At 38.2% G+C, this 21,040-nt stretch overlaps 1 protein-coding gene, 1 long non-coding RNA gene and 1 other non-coding gene across 4 annotated transcripts in view; 2 read left to right on the top strand and 1 right to left on the bottom strand.

Annotated features, from left to right (window-relative positions):
- The window catches only part of GTF2E1 (general transcription factor IIE subunit 1), a 40,524-nt gene that overhangs the window by 15,305 nt on the left and 4,179 nt on the right, over window positions 1-21,040 (bottom strand). For both annotated transcript variants that reach the window (XM_043874169.1, XM_043874170.1), the window contains exons 2-3: window positions 20,049-20,526; window positions 2,833-3,034 (exon numbers count right to left, since the gene is read on the bottom strand). In XM_043874169.1, the coding sequence (XP_043730104.1) occupies window positions 2,833-3,034; window positions 20,049-20,496 (650 nt within the window). In that variant the 5' untranslated portion in view covers window positions 20,497-20,526. The remainder of the gene's footprint in view (window positions 1-2,832; window positions 3,035-20,048; window positions 20,527-21,040) is intronic.
- LOC122675422 lies at window positions 3,539-4,113 on the top strand. The gene is made up of 2 exons (XR_006335261.1): window positions 3,539-3,641; window positions 3,917-4,113. It is a non-coding gene; the product is annotated as an uncharacterized LOC122675422 (long non-coding RNA).
- Window positions 12,726-12,858, top strand: LOC122676252. Its single transcript, XR_006335523.1, has one exon. It is a non-coding gene; the product is annotated as a small nucleolar RNA SNORA70 (small nucleolar RNA).

Here is a 21,040-nt window from a genome sequence, read left to right on the forward strand (position 1 = left end):
GATATCAGAACTGACTTCTTCTGCATGCTTAAATTTCTCCTATGGAGAGAATGCACACATTTCACTTAAAGATGACCAAAGTGACAATTCAGTTTTGAATCCTTTTACATTACTTAAATAATTGTAGAATTTTTAAAAGATGTATCTCTCACTCAGGGGTGAGGGAAGAATATTATTTCAAAACTAAATTTTTAAAGATCTTTAAGGTGAGTGTTAAATAAGAGATGATGGAAAAGGAGAGGTTACTGACAAGGAATTCCATTTAGGAAGGATAGGAAGACTTTAAATATCACCAGTGGGTTGACTTGCTGAAAGGCTGGAACTGTTCATCAGTTCTTGGGTTAAATCTACTGACAGTTTTGCAGAGGCAGCCTCCGGTTCCTGTTCTAGGGATAAGCTAGAATTAATTGGTTACAGATCAGGAGCCAAACAAATAATCATGCCACCAATTTTTTAAACAAAATAACGCCTTACTATTGTCTGTGTATTCCCACAGCACTCTATTGATGTTTTCCTTTTCTTGTGCTGGGGCAGGGTGGCTACTACAAAACTGTTGCACTCTGAAATAGAGCCTATAGTACAGAAAACCTAAATAACCACCACTTCCAGGATGTTGGATACAAGCAGTGGAGCTTGTCAAATGCTGGTGAGGCCACCCTAGCCAGAGTAACACCTTCTAACCTAGCTCTTAACAGTCTTGTTCCTAACTAAGTAGAAGCAATTGTATTTTGTTCTGGCTGGAAGTCCAAGTACCCCATTCTATATTTCTTGCCTGCCTTCATTTCCCCCTTTCTTTTTATTGACCAAGCTGTTGAGTAGCCTCTTTTTTGATTAGTATTTCCATCACTCCTAGTGAGAAGCAGGTGATCTGATATACTGAGCCGCTGTTGGACTCTCATGTTGCTCAGACTTATCTCCAGGATGGACTGAGGGATACCTAAGTAAAGATCCTGGGATGGGAGGTGGACTGTGGTAAGTGTGGACAATAGAGGTAGAATGCCAATGGTGGTGGTGAATGAATACTACTACAGTGGGGAAGGATCTTAATAAACAAGAAGATAACTATATTTAGAGGAGGAAACACAAGTATAATTCACAAAGAGTATTAATATTATACACTGTAAAGAAAGCAATCAGAGAAAATGTCTAAAACACACTTCAATATGAAATAACCAATAAGCTTAAAATGTATGCATTTTTGTAAAACAAATTTCCCTCACAGGCTATTCTGACAGGGTTGCAGTATTATTTAAATGCACAGAAAAAGATATAACAAATAAATTATTGATAAGAGACCAACAACCAGTAAGAAAAATTTAAGGCTATCTGTAATGTGGATGATACTGGCTGCCTATCAATTATGGCTCCTCTCCTTCTTTGTTTATTGATTTTATTCAAGTACTAATGCCTATTTGCTTCAAAGGACTCTGGGACCTTCCTTAGTTCTAGGAGGTAAACCTTAATCAGTCTAAGCACCAATCATGTGATCTCATTTTCTTTGTGAGATGCTGGCTTAGAAATAAGCAAATAAGCAATTCTGGCCAGTGAGACACTGGTGGATACAGCAGGATGAAGGTGGCCCTCAGAGAAAGTTTTCTTCCATCTTTAAACAGGACACAAAGAAGGGATGGTCCCATTTTTTGCACTTGAACATTTTCATCTATATGTGATACCTAGAAAGACATGGCCGTCTTAGCTAGCTCCCCTGGTGGTCCCAAGAGGACAACCAACAGGCTGAGTTCAGCAGAGTAAATATGGAACAAATCTAGATCCTTGAAGATGTAATTGAGCTGTGAAATTAATTCTGAGCTGTGCTACCTAAGGACTTTTGGTCATGCTAGAATGTTTTTCTTAACTGTTCAAGCTACTTCTAGTTGGTGTTCCATTATTACAGATAGAGGCATTCTAACCGACACATATGCTAGGAAAGAACATTCACATTGTTTTGTTTAGATACAAAACCTTCTATATAATTAGATTGTTTTTAACCACCGAAATGAAATTCAATTTGCTCAGAACTGCCCAGAACTGGCTTTTCTGCAATATCTGTACCAGAGAACATAAAATACTAAGAGTGCTCCCAAAATCTATACAGTTACAATTTGGACTATTGGGTTCTATGGAAGGGAGTAGATGGGTATAAACTCTAAGCCATTAGCATGAAACTGGAAAGAAGAAAGAAAAAGTGTAGAATAGGCGAGCACTCCCTGATCTCAATTCTTGTTTATGCTCTTCAAAGAAGAAGATAAACTGCTTTTTATGGCATGACAAAATGAAGGCTGCCTCTACAATTCAAACATTAGAATACACTAATAGAAACAGAGAGCCATAGAAAGAAGTATTAACCCATAAGTAACACCCACTTATACTTCACTGTCAAGAAAGTTGCACTGAAAGCTAAGGAAGGCAAGAAATGTGTGGTTAGAATGTTTCAAATACAAATTTAAAAAGTGATTGCTGTATTTCTTAAAGAACTTCAGGTTTCAGAACTTGACTAGGAAAAATTCAGATATTCCCAAAAGGCAGAACCAATTTGGGACTAACCAACAATTAGCAGAGTTGCAGCAGGCCCAAGCAGATTGAGTACTTAAAATCAAACCTGACTATTTAAAGATTTTTGCCTAAGGCCCACACTGTTCTGCATTCAGTACAAACAAATTTCATCAAAGGCACAAGTTAATACAAGTGTGGCAGAGCTTAGAATCCACATAATCTTATAGTTTTTAGTCTCCTAGTAAATTACTTACCTAATCCTGTTCTCCAAAGTACAGGTGGTTAAAAAGACGGCGAGCTTAAAGGTGCTCTTGGTAAGAGTACAGTGCCTATACTCACCTCTGTTTCAGGGCTGGAATTTCTGTAGGTTCTGGTTCAAGTATTTCACGGGCCAAGTTTACATCCTCTGTCTCTCGAAGCAAGGCATAAATGGGCTCAATTTGTTCATTAAATCTTGCCAAAAGTGTGCGTGCATCTTTTTTGGGCATTGCTGATTCATCTTCTTCTACCTCTGTCTGGCAAAAGGTACAGCGGAAAGTTCCTACAGAGAAAACAAAAGTCTTAAGTCAGGGCACACAAATTCTTAAGACTAGCCTTTAGCAAACAGTATATATCTCCACTCTTCCTCCAACATTTTATTATCAAAACTTTCAAAAATATTCAAAAGATACATCTCTGTGCTCACCACTGAAATTTTAAAATTAACATTTTTCTATTGTTGATTTATCATATATGTATTCATCTATCATTTTTTTGAAGCATTTCAAGTAATTTCACCCCTAACCACAGCATAGCAAACAGATTTTAATCATAACATTTCTAACACATTTATACTTATTTTAACTTGAAATGAAATTCTTTACAGCTTACCACTGAGGCCTGTACCGTGAAATCAACACTTTTCTTTTTGCACTGTATACACCTGAGTCTACATTATGGGGAAAGCCGAATAAATACCTAAAACCAAAAGTCTCCAGTAATTCTGTATATTGCCATAAGACTATTTCTTCAAACTTACTACTTATGTCTAAATCAGTTCAGTTCGATTCCTACCCGAATCTGGCATTGCATCGCAGGGCTGACCCGGGCACCGAGCAGCGCTGATTCACCGACCCCGCCTCGGACCTGTTGCCGGAACCTGTCTCCGGGTAAAAGTTCCGGGGATCTGCTGGACGTCCCTAGAGTGGAAGCTGGCACCGCGCTTCACCTGGGCGCTCTGCCCTGCTCGGGTTCGGGAACAGATCCCCGGGCCTGCTACCTGCGGCCCGGAGGTTCCAGGCTTTCCGAGGCCGAAAGCCCCGCCGACAGCCCGGTAGGGCGGTGGGCCTGGGGCTCCGGCTAGCGCCACGTGGCTGTAGCACTCGGCAGGGGAGGCTGTCTCGTGTTCAGTGCTCGCCACCCAGCGTTTTTTTTCTCTCTCCAGAAAGCACTGGAATCGTGAGGCTGTACACCCCGCCCTGAGTGCTGGCCAATTACTCCCTCCTGCGAGTGGATTTTAACAGCTCAGAAACTTCCCGTACCTGCAGACTGACGCTGAATTCTGAGATTTGTTTGACATCTCTTTCAGTCTTTCCTTCCAATTCTAGAGGAAAACATTCAAAAAGAATACTTCCTATTCAAGATGGCTATAAATGATGTTTTTGTGTGTGTGGTACCAATATAAATGTACGTAGAACAGAACTAAAAATTTTAAAGAGTTGTTCCTTAAGCTTGAGACCCAAGTTACGCTGTTAATATACTGACAGCTCCATTTAAAAAAACTGAAATAAAACTCTTGGTAAAAAAAAAAAATAAAAAAAATAAATCAGTTCAGTTCAGTCGCTCAGTCGTGTCTGATTCTTTGCAACCCCATGGACTGTAGCATGCCAGGCCTCCCTGCCTATCACCAAGTCCCAGAGTTTGCCCAAACGCATGTCCATTGAATTGGTGATGCCATCCAACCATCTCATGTGCTGTCGCACCTTCTCCTTCTGCCCTCAATCTTTCCCAGCATCAGGGTCTTTTCAAATGAGTCAGCTCTTCGCATCAGGTGGACAAAGTATTGTAGTTTCACCTTCAACATCAGTCCTTCCAATGAACACCCAGGACTGATCTCCTTTAGGATGGACTGGCTGGATCTCCTTGCAGTCCAAGGGACCCTCAAGAGTCTTCTTCAACATCACACTTCAAAAGCATCAATTCTTCAGCGCTCAGCTTTCTTTATAGTCCAGCTCTCACATCCATACATGACTACCAGAAAAACCATAGCCTTGACTAGACAGATGTTTGTTGGCAAAGTAATATCTCTGCTTTTTAATATGCTGTCTAGGTTGGTCAGAACTTTCCTTCCGAGGAGTAAGCGTCTTTTAATTTCATGGTTGCAGTCATCATCTACAGTGATTTTGGAGCCCCCCCCCCAAATAAAGTCAGCCATTGTTTCCCTATCTATTTGCCATGAAGTGATGGGACCAGATACCATGATCTTAGGTTTCTGAATGTTGAGCGTTAAGCCAACTTTTTCACTCTTCTCTTTCACTTTCATCAAGAGGCTCTTTAGTTCTTCTTCACTTTCTGCCATAAGGGTGGTGTCATCTGCATATCTGAGGTTATTGATATTTCTTCCGGCAATCTTCATTCTGGCTCGTGCTTCTTCCAGCCCAGCGTTTCTCATGACGTACTCTGCATATAAGTTAAATAAGCAGGGTGACAATATACAGCCTTGACGTACGTACTCCTTTTCTTATTTGGAACCAGTCTGTTGTTCCATGTCCAGTTCTAACTATTGCTTCCTGACCTGCATACAGATTTCTCAGGAGGCAGGTCAGGTGGTCTGGTATGCCCATCTTTTTCAGAATTTTCCACAGTTTATTGTGATCCACACAGTCAAAGTCAATAAAGCAGAAATAGATGTTTTTCTGGAACTCTCTTGCTTTTTCGATGATCCAGCGGATGTTGGCAATTTGATCTCTGGTTCCTCTGCCTTTTCTAAAACCAGCTTGAACATCTGGAAGTTCATGGTTCACATATTGCTGAAGCCTGGCTTGGAGAATTTTGAGCATTACTTTACTAGCGTGTGAGATGAGTGCAACTGTGGGGTAGTTTGAGCATTCTTTGGCATTGCCTTTCTTTGGGATTGGAATGAAAACTGACCTTTTCCAGTCCTGTGGCCACTGCTGAGTTTTCCATATTTGCTGGCATATTGAGTGCAGCACTTTCATAGCATCATCTTTCAGGATTTGAAATAGCTCAACTGGAATAGATGAGACCAATCCATTTTCAAAATTAAAGTTCAAGAAGCCTGTGTTGTTTTTATTTCTATAGCTTTAACTTCAGCTTAATTACAACTTCAACTTGTAATTAAATTGTAATTCTTTAGAAATACCTCATATTTTTCACTTCTACTATCATTTCACTAATCTGGGGCACCATTATCTGCTTAGCCTGAAATTAAGCTTCCTAGATCTAGTCTTTGAACCTTTAGGCTCTGTCTTTCCTATTCCTAGTTCCTAGGCCACTGTTTTCTTTATCTCATCCTCCTGCTCTGAAATCTGTCTGATGGCCGAACCTCTAAAGTCCACAGTATCAAATTGAAATTTCTCCATCCTAACATTCAAGATCCTATATAACTTGATCCAGAAACATCATAACCCAACCACAGTCCTTTACTTGTCAAGTAAATTCAAACACTTGAGAGACAATATACATTAACATCTATTTTATTGTATGTGAGTGCTTTCTTTCTAAAGTACTTCCAGGTACACTTTTTGATCCCTATACCAACCCTGTAAAATGATGTCAGAACTGAGGATGTGAGTTTTGTGACTTGTCCAAGGCACACAGCCAACAAGAGAAATGCAGTAGCAGCAGCTACTGTATACCCAGTGTTTGCTAAGTGCCAAGTACGGCCAATCATCTGAAGATGGTATTATTATTAGTGCTCATTTAAATCTGCACAATACACAGATTCTAAGCGGTTAGGAAACTTGTGAAAAATCTTATCGCTACTAATTGGGAGGTGATGGCAGGATTCAAATCCAAACTATTATGATGAAACTCATACTCTTAAACATTACTTAATACCACTGGCCCAACTCAGACCTCCAGTTTGGTTCTTACTCTCAAATGCCAGGGATAGCCATCGTTCCTTTCTAACCCAATCAACCCAAAAGATTAAGAGAGATCAAGCACTTAGTGTCTGGCATACAGTAAATATGTAAAACATTTCGTTTTAAAAAGCCTAATATATGATTGATATATAACCCCACCCTCAACCCCACTTCCCCTAGTAAAGAATAAACAATCTAGACATTTCTGCTTCAACATTAACACTAGGCTCTACTGATATATTTCAAACAGAATAAGTTTCTCTACTGCCTCTCACACATAAAATATCCAATCACATGTAAATTCTTTGCTCATAAACCCTGTCTAAATACTCTTACTCCATCTTCCTGCTATCCACATGCTATCTCATCTTCTACATCTATTCCAAATAAGTAAAAAAGAGAAAACAGCCTCTCATAGCTGAGAAGTAGCCCAGCACTCATATGTTAGGCTGTGGCGCTTTTCTGACAAATGGAATCCACAAATCACCAATATCAGATAAAAGGTTCTCTGAGACCACGACGAAAGTGAGGCAAAACCAAGTCAATTTCAGTCTGTCTGAATACAGATAAAAGCAAGGTCTGCACAACCACCAAAAAAAAAATTCTAGCTAACACAAGTGACTGCTGCTTCTTTACCAATTCTAGTTTTAGCCTCAGCCTGGTCATCTCACTTCTGAGATAAGATTTATGAAGATATCCAATCAAAGAATTAGTCTCACTTCTTTTCTTTTTTTTTAAGTCTTTATTGAATTTGTTAAATATTGCTTCCATTTTATGCCTTGGTTTTTTTAGCCACAAGGCATGTGGGATCCCAGATCCCCAGACAGGGCTTGAACCCGCACCCCCAGCATTGGAAGGCAAAGTCCCAACCACTGAACCACCAGGGAAGTCCCTTAGCCTCACTTCTTGACAGTACCTACCACAGCAAATCTCCTCCAATTACCTGAATCCTCCCCAAAATCATCTAACAAAAGCCCATATTCTCTAAGTTTGTCTAGCAAAGTCTTGCTTAGTCACCACATGGTTCCCTATGGTGTGTGACTTTCTTACTACAGAAAGCATCAACAAACCCGATTTTGTTTACTGTGGGCATATATCTGATGGTCTTTGACTAATGGACACAAAGACTGACTTAACTGAACAAGGATACTATTTACCAAAACAAAGAGGAAAAACAAGTTTGTTTTTCTTTGTGGGAGAAAGATATCAAGTTGCTTTAGATCTGAATCCATTGGCCTTCAAAATGGATTTATTAGAAGTCAACTTATTATAACTTCTCAGAGAAGGCAATGGCACCCCACTCCAGTACTCTTGCCTGGAAAATCCCATGGATGGAGGAGCCTGGTAGGCTGCAGTCCATGGGGTCGCTAAGAGTCGGACATGACTGAGTGACTTCACTTTCACTTTTCACTTTCATGCATTGGAGAAGGAAATGGCAACCAACTCCAGTGTTCTTGCCTGGAGAATCCCAGGGACGGGGGAGCTTGGTGGGCTTCCGTCTAAAGGGTTGCACAGAGTTGGACACGACTGAAGCAACTTAGCAGCAGGAATGTTATAACTTCTGAAAGCTCAACAGTGCAATTTAAGATTAGAAATTTTGATGTAACAATCAACAACATATAGATGGTAACTGAAGCCATAAAGTAAATCAGAGTATCCAGAGATTAAGGAGAGTGAGAAGCACAAACAGTCAAGGTATAAGCCCAAGGAAAGAGAAATCCTTGAGAGATAGGATTTGGTACAATCAGAGGGATAGGATGGTGTTTCAAGGAGAAAATGGTATGGTGCTAATTTTCAAGGTCAATAAGAATTGAAAGCTAGCTTTTATATTTCATAAAGTCAAAGTAAAAGTGAAAAGTGAAGTTTCTCAGTCATGTCTGACTCTTTGCAACCCCATGGACTGTAGCCTACCAGGCTCCTCCATCCATGGGGTTTTCCATGCAAGGGTACTGGAGTGGGTTGCCATTTCCTTCTCCAGGGGATCTTCCCAATCCAGGGATCAAATCCGGTTATCCCACATTGCAGGCAGATACTTTACTGTCTGAGCCACCAGGGAAGCTTTATATTTCGTAACAAAAGCTAAATAGAGACCTTGGCTAGAGAGGTTTTAGTTTATATGCTATCTTAGGGTGTGTGCATGCTAAGACGCTTCAGTTGTGTCTGACTCTTTGCAACCCCATGGACTGTAGCCCACCAGGCTCCTCTGTCTATGGGATTCTCCAGGAAAGAATACTGGAGTGGGTTGCCATGCCCTCCCCAAGGGATCTTTTCAATCCAGGCATCAAACATGCATCTTTTACATCTCCTTCACTGGGAGGCAGGTTCCTTACCACTAGTACCACCTGGGAAGCCCCTACCTTAGGGTATTCTCTTACTACTCCAGGCTGCCTCAGTTTCTTTACCATCTTTCACTCACCTCAAATAGGACCAAAAAGGCACATAAGGGAGAACATGCAATCTAGATCAAAGAATGTGCCAGCAGAGAGAAAATGAAAGGTACAAAGGTTCTTTAGGCCAAGTTTGACAAATGATGAGATAAGGAGGAAAAGATGAGTTCAAACACACTTATGTTTGATCATACACACCCATAAACTATACACACACACACACACACACACATATCTAAGAAAGTTACTTTACAAATAATCCCGTGTATTCATCAAAGCCAATCTGTGCAACAGTATTATTCAAGTCTAACATATGCAGGAATAAAGACTCATAGGAGTTAACATTTATCAGGTCAGAGCCTAAAAATGAAAATCACAAAGCCCAGATTCAAACACAAATCCTTCTGACTCAAAAGACTAAATTCACTGTACCATTCTGAATAACACATCCCTTTCCTAATCTATCATCTCTGCCAGCCACAATTTAGCAAACTTTCCCCATGTATAGGAAAGGCTCCAATTTTTAAAAATACGGAGCAGGGGAGAAGATTTGTAACAAAAAATATATTTAACAAACATTAAATGTGTATCACATGCCTGGCATTTACTCTGCTGAGTTTTAATGTATTGGGATTGGCAGAATGATTAAAATATATCCAGATGTAGATAATTAACAGGTATTGAAAACAGGGAGAAAAAGATTTTTTAAAAACAGATATTTCAAAACTATAATTTAGGGTTGTCCATTCAGTAGTATCCGAATTCTATGACTCAGGACTTTTCTAGTGAAGGTAAGTTATTACTCCAAAATGAGAAAATAAATGGAGACCTACTTGTTAGGATGAGAGGAAAAGAAGAGGGAGAGTGAAAGAGTTTTATACAATTTTAACTTTCTCCCAAAATAATAAATGTAACAACCAAAATGAATCTGGGGCATGGGAGGAGGGGAGAAAAAGGACTGGGAACAAAAGGAAAAAAAAAATCACATTCAACAAAATTCAAACGTAACACTTTCCTTTGCTAAACACAGAAAAAGAAAATTTAGATGACATCTATAATGCTGGCCAAGGTCTTCGACTTAACTGTATACTCATTAACACATGGGACTCATTTTAATTATGCAAGTATTTAGTCAAGGGGACAATGAATAAGTACAAGTAAAACAAAAGTGAAAAAATTGTTTATCCTCCTTAGTTTAACAAGAAGAAAATGCTGTGGAAATTTATCACAATTGAGGAAAAGGGATGAGGACGTTATGAGTCAAATCCCCAAATAATTAGACATTATTTGGATTGTGTTTTTCCCTTCTTCATGCAAACACACAATGAGTAAGTCATTGGCTAATGCCTAGAGTTCACTGTCAAAGATCTGCCAAACATATTCATTGCAACTGGACTATTACTCAGCCATTTTCCTACGCCCCCCCAAAAAAAATCAATCCATCAATCAAAATAAAATAAGCCCAACTGTTTTGATATGCTACAGGTGCTGCAGTGCTGAAGCAGAAGTTATGCTGCAGCCCAAGTTCTCAAGGTTGGCCAAGGAAAGAGGAAGGATCAAATGTTTACTGCTGCAGAGCCCTCACTCCAACACAGTGAAACTAATGTCCCAAGGATTTCCCACATTCTGCCTCCCTAAATCTTGCCAATCATCTTCTGAGCTGCTTTTCTGGAATTCATATTCTACTGGGGAGTGGTGGTGGTTTAGTCACTAAGTCCTAACCAACTCTTGTGACCCCATGGACTGTAGCCCACAAGGCTCCTCTGTCCATGGGATCTCCCAGGCAAGAATACTGGAGTGGGTTGCCATTTCCTTCTCCAGGGGATCTTCCTGACCCAGGGCTCGAATCCATACCTCTTGCATTGACAGGTGGATTCTTTACCACTAAGCCATAGTCAACCCACTCTAGTATTCATGGGCTTCCATGGTGACTCAGAAAGTTAAGAATCCGCCTGCAATGCAGGAGACCTGGGTTCAATCCCTGGATTGGGAAGATCCCCTAGAGAAGGGCACGGCAACCCACTCCAGTATTCTTGCCTGGAGATTCCGTATGGACAGAGGAGCCTAGTGGGCTCCATAGGGTTGCAAGCGTTCGTTAGGAGTTAGTGACTAAACCACCACCACTCCCCATAGGGTCACAAAGAGTCAGACATGACTGAGTGACTAAGCACAAGCCATAGTCAAGACAAAAAAATAATATCAGGTGTTGAAAAGTATAATAAAGAAAAGCAAAACAGGGAAAGAGGATAAAGAAAAAGGAGGGTGGTAGAAAGGGGTATCGTTTAATACACAGGAAATTTAGGGAAGGCTTCTCTGATACAGCAATGTGTAAGCAGAGACTAAAAAGACATAAAGGAGCAAGACATAGATAAGATAATTCTGCAAGAGAAAATAGCATATAAAAAGGTAAGGAACAATAAAGGGATGTCTGATGAGCACAAGGTGTAATGTGGTTGCTGTAGCATGAGCTAGGGAGAGTGGTAAAAACAGTCTCTGAAATGGGGGATAGGGTGGAGTAGAAGGGGATGGAGGAGAAGGGAAAAAGAGAACAGATAAACCATCTTCTAAGTTCTGTTAAGAACTTTGCCTTTCTAAGGAGAGAAACCTTTTAAGGCTTCTGAAGAGAAGAATGACATAACCTAACGTGATTTTTTTTCTCTTTGCTACAGCTTTATTCAGATGTAATCCACATACCATACACTTCACTGATGTGTTTTTTAAAAGGGTCAGTGGCTGCTGTGACAGCTTACAAGCAAAGCAAGAGTGAAAGCAAGGAGACCAGTTAAAAGAGTGGTGCAAAATCTAACCAAGAGGTAACGACTTAATGTTTCTCAACAATTCAATGAAAAAAAAATTTGAATAAAAATTTTCTACTTACCCTCACTCAAAAAGTTTCTAGGAAAAACAAAACAGAAGACAATTCACTTCATGCTAAAACCAAGTAACTGGACTAAAAATCAGTAGAATTTCAGTGAAATAAAGGGGAAACTATAAAACTTCAAGATACAGTACTAACATATGGGATTAATTTTACCATTCTTTAAAAATCCAACCACTATATATTATATATTTTAGAAATCAAATTTGGACATTGGTTCCCCTCCCAATGACTATTTTATGGATTATGTATATATGAGGAAAGGAAATAAACTGAGGAGCTTGGGAAAATAAGATTGCCAAAAATTCTAAATACTACTTTCCATTATGCCACAATGTGTTTCTGAAGACAGCCTAATTAAACAGAACATATTTTCTATATGAATGCTACTATAGAAATTTCAGTTCCTAACCAAGGCTTTCAAATTAACCAAAAATGACTAACATTACTCTCTAAAAGCAGTGATAAAACATCCCCAAGCTTCTCTATACTTTTAAAATGTCAACTATTCTCCAAATAAAAGGGTGCTTTGAAATTAAGAGTTGAGAGACAACATATATGGTACAGAATAGACTGACCTTATCATTTTACATATCCTTAAAAAAAGACCTACAATGATTATAGGATTTTCCCAAGGAATAGTTATTAATATAGCCCAAGACTGGAAGCAGCATGGCTCTGGAACCCAAATACACGGTCACTTTGCTGTCTCATAGGCACTGCTTAAAAAACAAAGTGAAACAAAAACAACCTCTGAAAATGACATAGCCACTGAACACGCTGATTATACAAAAAAAGACCCACTGAATTAATAAGTGCTCTGAAATACCCTTACAATATGAACATAAGCTGGTCAAGCATTAATAACCACAGCTGTCACAATAACAAAATATTTCATTAAAAATCACTTTCCCCATGGAGGTCTGATGTGCAATGGCTGCAAACAGCACCCTCCCCGGTAGTATATACAGTGTGCTGCATATATGGGTTGCCCTAAGGGACCCTAGAGACAGCCTTTTCCGGTGGACATTCAAGTCTGGCATGCTGTCCCAGACAAGTATGTACAGTGCCTTTGGAAATCCCCAGGGCACAGTGGCTATGGTCCACACTGACCAAGTCATACTGTCTATCCGCACCAAGCTGCAGAAGAGGCATGAGATTGAGGCCCTATTCAGGGCCAAGTTCAAGTTCCTCGGCTGCCAGAAGATCCACATCTCCAAAGACTAGAGATTTACTAAGTTTAATGCAGATGAATTTGAAAGCATGGTGGCAGAAAAGTGGCTCATTCCAGATGGCTACGGGGTCAAATACAACCTAATCGTGGCTCCCTGGAAAAATGGTGGGCCTTGCACTCACAAAAGCCTTGGCGCTTTCCCTTCCTTACTCATGCCCACAAATAAATCCTATTTTACTATCAAAAAAAAAAAAAAGAATTCTCTTGCTTTCTCAGATTTAGCTTATGGAGGAGGGAGGGTGGGGTGGATTTGGGTATATAAAGTAAAACTTTATATAATCATAAAACTTACCAATTGTCAACACAGAGAAAGATGGAAAGAGCAGGGACTGGGTTGAGTGGGAGAGGAAGAAAAACTAGGTTTGCCATTTTAGTCTATATATTTTGAGTCTTTAACAAGTTTACATTCATATATTAATTATTTATTTTTAGAAGAAAGAAAACAAATGCTATTTTGAATCTCCAAAAACACTCAACTCACTCACTCTTAATACACAAAAGTTACACAATCATCCTTGGGATATTCTTTGAAAGCACTACCAAGTCCTTTGTTAAAACCTTTATAACTCACAGTGTTAATGGGCGTATCTATTAAAATGTTACACCAAATACTGAAGTCTCAAAAAGTTACCCTTTATTCTAATTTCCAAACTTCTTTCATAAAGCAAATTTCTTCAGTTTAACCAGACAAGGATATGTGCATGAAAAAAGGAATTGCTATTATAAAATAGTAACAGACATGAGAGGAGCATAGTTATATATTTTATACAATTATTTTACCTATAATAAAAATGAATTTGAAAAACCAGACTTCAGCAATCTACTGCAGAACATATAAGTTACACTGTAAAATATTCATTCATTTGCATGAAAAAGGAATAAAAACCTAAAGCAGATTTAATGTGCTTTTAAATTCAGAAGATCTCAACTATATTAATGATGTACACAATACAATTCCACCCCCAAAACTTCAATCAATGAAAGTGGCTTCTGTCTTTCCTTAAATCAACACATCTAGATTTGGTCTAATCATGCATCATTCCTAGATTCTGTAACTCATTATAAAGGGGAAAAAAATATACTATGCCTGGGAAAGAAAACAAATTGAAGTGTAGTACTTGAGTGAATACTAAAGGAAGTTTATAATATATTCTCTGAATTAGGCCTAAATCAAATTTATCTCAACATACAGTGAGCAGGCAAAAAAGATTCTCGTTTTGATATGACTATTGGAAAGACAATAATCAGTAGAACATTGTACACCAGCAACAAAACTAAAAAGCAACTCTTCACAAATGAGTTTGCTCCTATGTAAAATACAAAAAGCATCAAAATACAAAAAAAGATAAATCACAGATAATTTTTTTTTTAAGTTTTCAAACCTTTAAACAAATTTTTAAAAAAAATCAGCCCTAAAGGTTTTGGTGGAAAGTTAAGGGTAGAAGAGGTAAGACACTTATTCCTTACTTACTCTAGTAATCACCTTCCTTTGGCCCCATCACCAATCTCCCCCAGTTCACACCTCTAAGCTTCCCAGTATAATTTTCTAATGAACCCATCCTGAGCAAAGATTTCAAATCAGCAACTGAGCAAAGCAATCCTAGAAAGATTCCTCTTTATGTATGCTTGTGTTTTTAGCATTTCAGGAATTGAACACACCACTTATCAGACATCTTGTCTTAAATAGAAAGAGATGAAGAGAGGAAAGAGCAGCCTGCTCTATGAAGTTAGTAAACATGAAGGCAACAAGTCTTGGGGCTTCCCAGGTAGCTCAGTGGTAAAGAATCTGCCTGTTAATGCAGGACACTAGGGTTTGATCCCTGGGTTGGGAAGATCCCCTGGAGAAGGAAAAGGCAACCCACTCCAGTATTCTTGCCTGGAAAATACAATGGATAGAGTAACCTGATGGACTACAGTCCAAGGAGACTCAGAGAGTCAGACATGAACCGAGCACGACACAAGTCTTGAACACGCTCACGAAAACAGGACTCTGACAGTTTTAAAATGTTAAAGGAACTGAAGAGGAAGTTCAATGACATAGGAATCAGGAAACCTATCTGTCTATATCAAAAAGCATACCTACAGTCACAAAGGAAGGAGGGACTCAGGATTTAACCCTAAAGTTAGAAATTAATATCCCAAGAAGAAAAGGAGTCTACTTGAATATTCTGAATGACCCAAAATTAACCACTGAAAGAGGTCCGTTTCCACTGTTGGCTATTTTTAAGAGTTATTCATTAAACACTTCTTTTACACTAATCCTAAACTCTGACTCTTAAGTCTTTTGCAAGGAGCCACACAAAAGGTGAATCCCCATGAAAGCTATTGTATCTCCCGTACACTCAATCTAAAATATTCCAGAAATCTAAAACATTCCAGAAATAGCCCTACATTATTACTCGAAATATCCTCTAGAATACAACACAGACATGTGTATAACTACCCCCACACACTTTTAATGAGTTGAACTAGATAATCTCTAAGCTCCTACTTATAAGATTGTATTAAACACTCATTTATAAGATTCTTCTTTAAAAAATTAACTTATTTCAAAGTTTATTTCAAATGGGACCCCCCCCCCAATCTCTACGTGAATTCAGTAATAGGGGCTTTCCTAACTATTTCTAACCCAAACACCTAGCAATTTTATCCAACCCACAATAAAACTACACTTATCTGCCTTTACATAAGTTAGAAAACTATATTTTTTTAACTTATTAACTTTTAACTTTTTTAACTTTAATTTTTTAACTATAATTTTAACTTATTTTTTCAACTTTTTTAACATTAATATATATATATTTAATGGGAATAATAGTATTCCCATTGCTAAGAATCCTCTTAGGGAAAAACTTAAAAAACAAGAATAAAATGCTATATGCACAAAAATATTTAAAGTATCATACCTATATCAGCCAAAAAAAGAACACTAAAAGTGGCCCAAAGGGGTGGAAAGGAAAATACGGGAGAAAAATAAAACCTAAAAACACATTTAGAACACTAGAGAGAAACAGGAGAGTTGCTGCATTAAGATACCAAGAGATCACAAACTCTTCTTTGCTATGACTGCAATCATAGATAATACACAAAAGGCTGGTGGTTTTGAGGTAATCTTTTTCTCTTCAGAACTTTTTCTGGCACTATGGCTATGTAATTTTTAAATTAGAAATGGAAAATATTTCCATATCATCTAACTTTTAACACCTAAAAAGAAAATATAATCTCCGCCTCCCTTCTGGGAAACATATTGCTGAATTTAACTTACAAGCATCATTAACAATATCATGGTGGGTGAGATTACAAAGTAGAAATGCTACGTCTATCCTCATGGTCAGAGGCTTGCTAAATCTAAAATATGCATTTATGGACCACAAGACACTATTTTGCTGATTGATGGGGTTTAATGCCATGATACCTTTGTTTTCATTACAGAAGACTACCATATTTCAGGAAATAAAACAACTCGTTTTGTCTGATTAAGTTTCTGAAACCAAGGACTACTGGGCAAAAGCTAGACTATTCCATTTTAATAAAGTTAGCTATATATATCAAGCATCAGAAATTTGGAGTTCAACCCCAGAACACCAAAGACAGAATCTAAGTGGAAAGTATGGAAAGAGACTACACTCTATAGGAAAAAGAGATGGGGGAGGGAAAAGCTATAAACTAAAGTGAGAAATCACTGGCTTATATGTGAATTAACACTGGTAAAACAATTCTTGCCAGACCCAATTTCCTGGCCCCAGAATTTCTGGATACTCATCTAGGAGTCACTACTCTCTGTCCCGTGGCAGAGTTGACCATACACAGTTAAGAACTTTTGATGAGGGAAGAAGTAAAACCTAGAGGGCTTCATCTAATTCCTGTGTACCGTCTATTTACTAACATAAATCACAGTGTATAAACCTAAGAACTGTTGAAATGGGAAGGGAAATAGAAGCCCATTAGATAGCACTGTCAGAAATACCATTAATCTCTAACAGCAACCAAGAAATAAAATAGCATTGAACAGCTCTAGCTGAGAATGAAAACTGTTACCAATTCGAATACAGTATATTAACAGCAGAAAAACTTCCCTCCTTCTCCTCTGATACACATACCAAACATTTATTTCCCGTCTTCTTCAAAATGAGGAGAGAAATAAATACTGAGCAAAACAGGAATGAAACAGACGGGAAAAGACCAAGATTTCTAAAGGGAATATACAGAAGAACAAGGGAGGGTGTCGAGGTATTAATAGTGGAAAAACAAAACCAAACCAAACTGACAAGCAGATTGAGAAGTCTAATATCACCCAATCAGCATATTCTTTCCATAAAGGAAAAGGCCAATGAAAAACTGAATCATAATCAAAAGGCAAGTACTTTCTCAGAATGGGGATCCCCAATGATTAAGAATTTTCAATCACGGTGTCTCAGGCTTCACTAAAGGGACATTACTGCCAATTAAGCTGACTATTAGTGTTGGCTGATCAGGGCACCCTCCCATGAGTGATACGAACGTAAAGGGACTTACTCTTGCTCTGCTGAACCCCGTCTTTCCAGCTTCATGTTGACCATAATCCTTGTATTAAGAATACAGTGAACAGAACAGGCCTCTCTTCACACTGGCCACAAACAACTGTTTCAGTTTTAGCTCTCTTTTATAAAATGTTTTCATGCTCCCTGATGCTGCTAAGCTAAGTCACTTCAGTCGTATCCGACTCTGTGTGACCTCATCCCTGGGATTCTCCAGGCAAGAACACTGGAGTGGGTTGCCATTTCCTTCTCCAATGCATGAAAGTGAAAAGTGAAAGTGAAGTCGCTCAGTCATGTCTGACTCTTCGCGACCCCATGGACTGCAGCCTACCAGGCTTCTCTGTGCATGGGATTTTCCAGGCAAGAGTACTGGAGTGGGGTGCCATTGCCTTCTCCGTTCATGCTCCCTACTCTATCTCAACTCCCTCATACAAATAATCTTGACTGTATTTGGTTAGGTCACTTCTTCTACAAGCCACCTGTTAATTACAACTAATTTCTTTCAGACACAAACCCTAGGTAAAATTTGAAGAGCATCATGAATCAAACTCCTGAATACTGATATATAAGCAGTGGGATAACTTCCTTTTAGAAACTTTCATGAAATTAAATAAGAATCAAGTTGAGTAAATGTAATAGAAGCATATTACTTTAAATTACCCTCTCTGAGGGACTGGATAACACCTTCCACTGCGGTCAAGAGTGACGAAGACGACCACTGTAACACCAACATCTGCAGAAAATCACAAAACCAAAACCCAGAGCTCCTTTAAGAAATCTGTTACAGTAAACAGCAAAAAAATCATGAGACTTTCTAGTTTATTTTGAAAGAGCTCCAGATAAAATCTACAATCTTCCTCTATAGTACACTCATCAATACTCAGGATGGTTAAGATTTTCTTGTAACTAAGACCTCTGCTAGTCAAGCCCTTTCAAAGTAAACAGTTAGGTTTAAACAAATTAAATATTTAATACAAAGGTGAATTCTTTAAATGATTTTTCATCCAAAATGACTGCTTCACAATAGATAAGGAAAAAAGTCATAGGCCATCATGCTCTTTTTGCTAATAATCTTAATTGATATTGGTATTATTTCCCATTAAAAATCTTTAAAAATTCTTTACAATGTACAATATATAATATATACACAACTAAACATGTACACAGACCTGTAATATTTTTTATAATAAAGCATTTCATATGTGAAAAACTTAGATTATATTTTTACACAGTTATTTTAAAGTCAGATCTATGAATGAGAAAGTCACCTGTATTTCTGAATTCAGTCATAACAAAGGGACAATCTAACAAAACAGCAGTGATTCTTTCTATAGATTTTTACAGATTTTTAATACAAAATTGATCTACTGAGTAATTAGTAAAACTATAGTCTCTTTTCCAATTTACAAATAGCAACGCAACTATACAAGTGAGCAATTTAAAGTTTCTCATGTTAATGTTAGACGTTGTATTTTCAGAAAACACGTTTTGTAAATTCTGTGTTGATCAGAAAAATCCTTAAACCTAAGTATTTAATCAAATGAAGCAAATAACTCTTGGTGACAATTCTCTTCTATCAATGACTGGCTAAGAAACTAAATATATATTGTTAACTTAAGGGGAAAGGGTGCTCCCTCTTATTTCATCTAGTTAACTTTTACTTATCTTTTAGGTCCCTGCTATTTAACTTCTTTCAGAGGCCTTCCAAAAAACCAGATTAGCTGCCCTAGTTATGTCCTCCTGATAGCACTTTGCACTTCTAACATCCAAGTATTTAAGTACTAATAATAAGCATTTATTATAACTGTCTGGCAGTGATTGGCACAAGAAGGTGCTCAAATATTTGTTGAATGAAGAGGTCAAAAGTAAACTCAGTAAAGTCAGAATAGCCTCAAAGTGGTAGAGAAAGTAAACCCTTTAGATTAGGCTTCAGTTGTAAATAAGGGATGAGAGTGGAAGGAGAGGTGGAAGAGCCATGGGTGAAAGAATAGTCCATGGATGAGTAAACTCCCTTGTAAAGGAGAAATGCTTTGCAATAGCGCCTAAAAGTAGTATGACAAATAGGACATTAAGACTAAGAATGACTATATGCTTACTTACACCAATATATTCACTTTTATAATGATATATAGAGCTTCCCAGGTGGCGCTAGTAGTAAAGAATTCACCTGTCAATGCAGGAGATGTAAAAGATGCCAGTTTGATCTCTGGGTCAGGAAGATCCTCTGAAGTAGGGAATGGCAACCCACTCCAGTATGCTTGCCTGGGAAATCCCACGGCCAGAGGAGCCTGACAGGCTACAGTCCATGCAGCCACAAAGAGTTGAACGCAACTGAGCACACAATGATATATATAATCAGTTTAAAAACTATATAAATCAATTTAAGATAAAGGATATACACTTTATCCTAAAAAGTTACTTAAAAGAAAGATTCATTAACTGGAAAAATCTCACCTGTCATGGGATCAAAGAGCTGATTAGCTTCTAAGTCTGTAAAAGTACTACTACAGACAGGACATTTGAAGGAAGCCCGGTTGGTGGAATCTCTCTCATCAGTTTCAATCCTCCTTCTCATGTGGTCCAATTTATATTTTACCACATTAACAAGAGTACGATAACTGATAAAGTAGTAGTTGTGGCGAGTGGTTTTCCCATCAGCAGCAGTCTCCACCCTCATTCTGCACTTGATGAACTTGTCTCCCTTTAAATTATTCAAGACTGATCGAAGTTGCTTCCGATCAAATTTGAGAAGCTCCAGCATGTCCTCCTCTTTCACACAGGGGTTTCGGATCAAGATGTCCAACGCCAAAGCATGCTCAATGCCATAAAATCCCCGGATCACGTACTTGGCTAGCCGCTTCAATGCTGCAGGAACTTCAGTGACAACATCTGGATCTGCCATCTTTAGCAGCAAACTTCAACTTTAAATGTACTGTCAGAAAAAAAAAAAGAGAGAGAGAGAGAAAATTAGCTAGAATATGGACAAAGCAATTATTTTAAATCTAAAAAAAATCAACCCATTAAGTAGCTGATAACCAGTATTCTTGGAGTGCCACAAAAGTACTCAAAACGTTGTTTTTAAAAGACTTATAATGCCCAAGCACGTAACAGAGAACAAGATATTCCTCTAGAGTACACAAAAGATCACACCTAAAAAAGCCTGACATATTTCTTAAATGGTTATTTTCATGACCTACAGAGTGTTTAATTCCAAAATGCAACATTATTTATAGCAATGATATATTGTATCAAGCCCATTTTATTTCAGAAAGAGAAACACAAAAAGGCTAAACAAAGTCTCATTCATTGTTCTTAACGCTACAGATCTTTGGGAATGCTGGGGGGAAAAAACCCTGAGAAATTTAGTTAGCAGTTAGCATATTCTTTTAAGTGTCTTTATTTCTTTTCTTGAGTAAAATTTTTCTACCAAAATAGACTGTAGGATG

The sequence above is a fragment of the Cervus elaphus genome, chromosome 19 (assembly GCF_910594005.1).
Source record: "Cervus elaphus chromosome 19, mCerEla1.1, whole genome shotgun sequence".
NCBI lineage: Eukaryota > Metazoa > Chordata > Mammalia > Artiodactyla > Cervidae > Cervus > Cervus elaphus.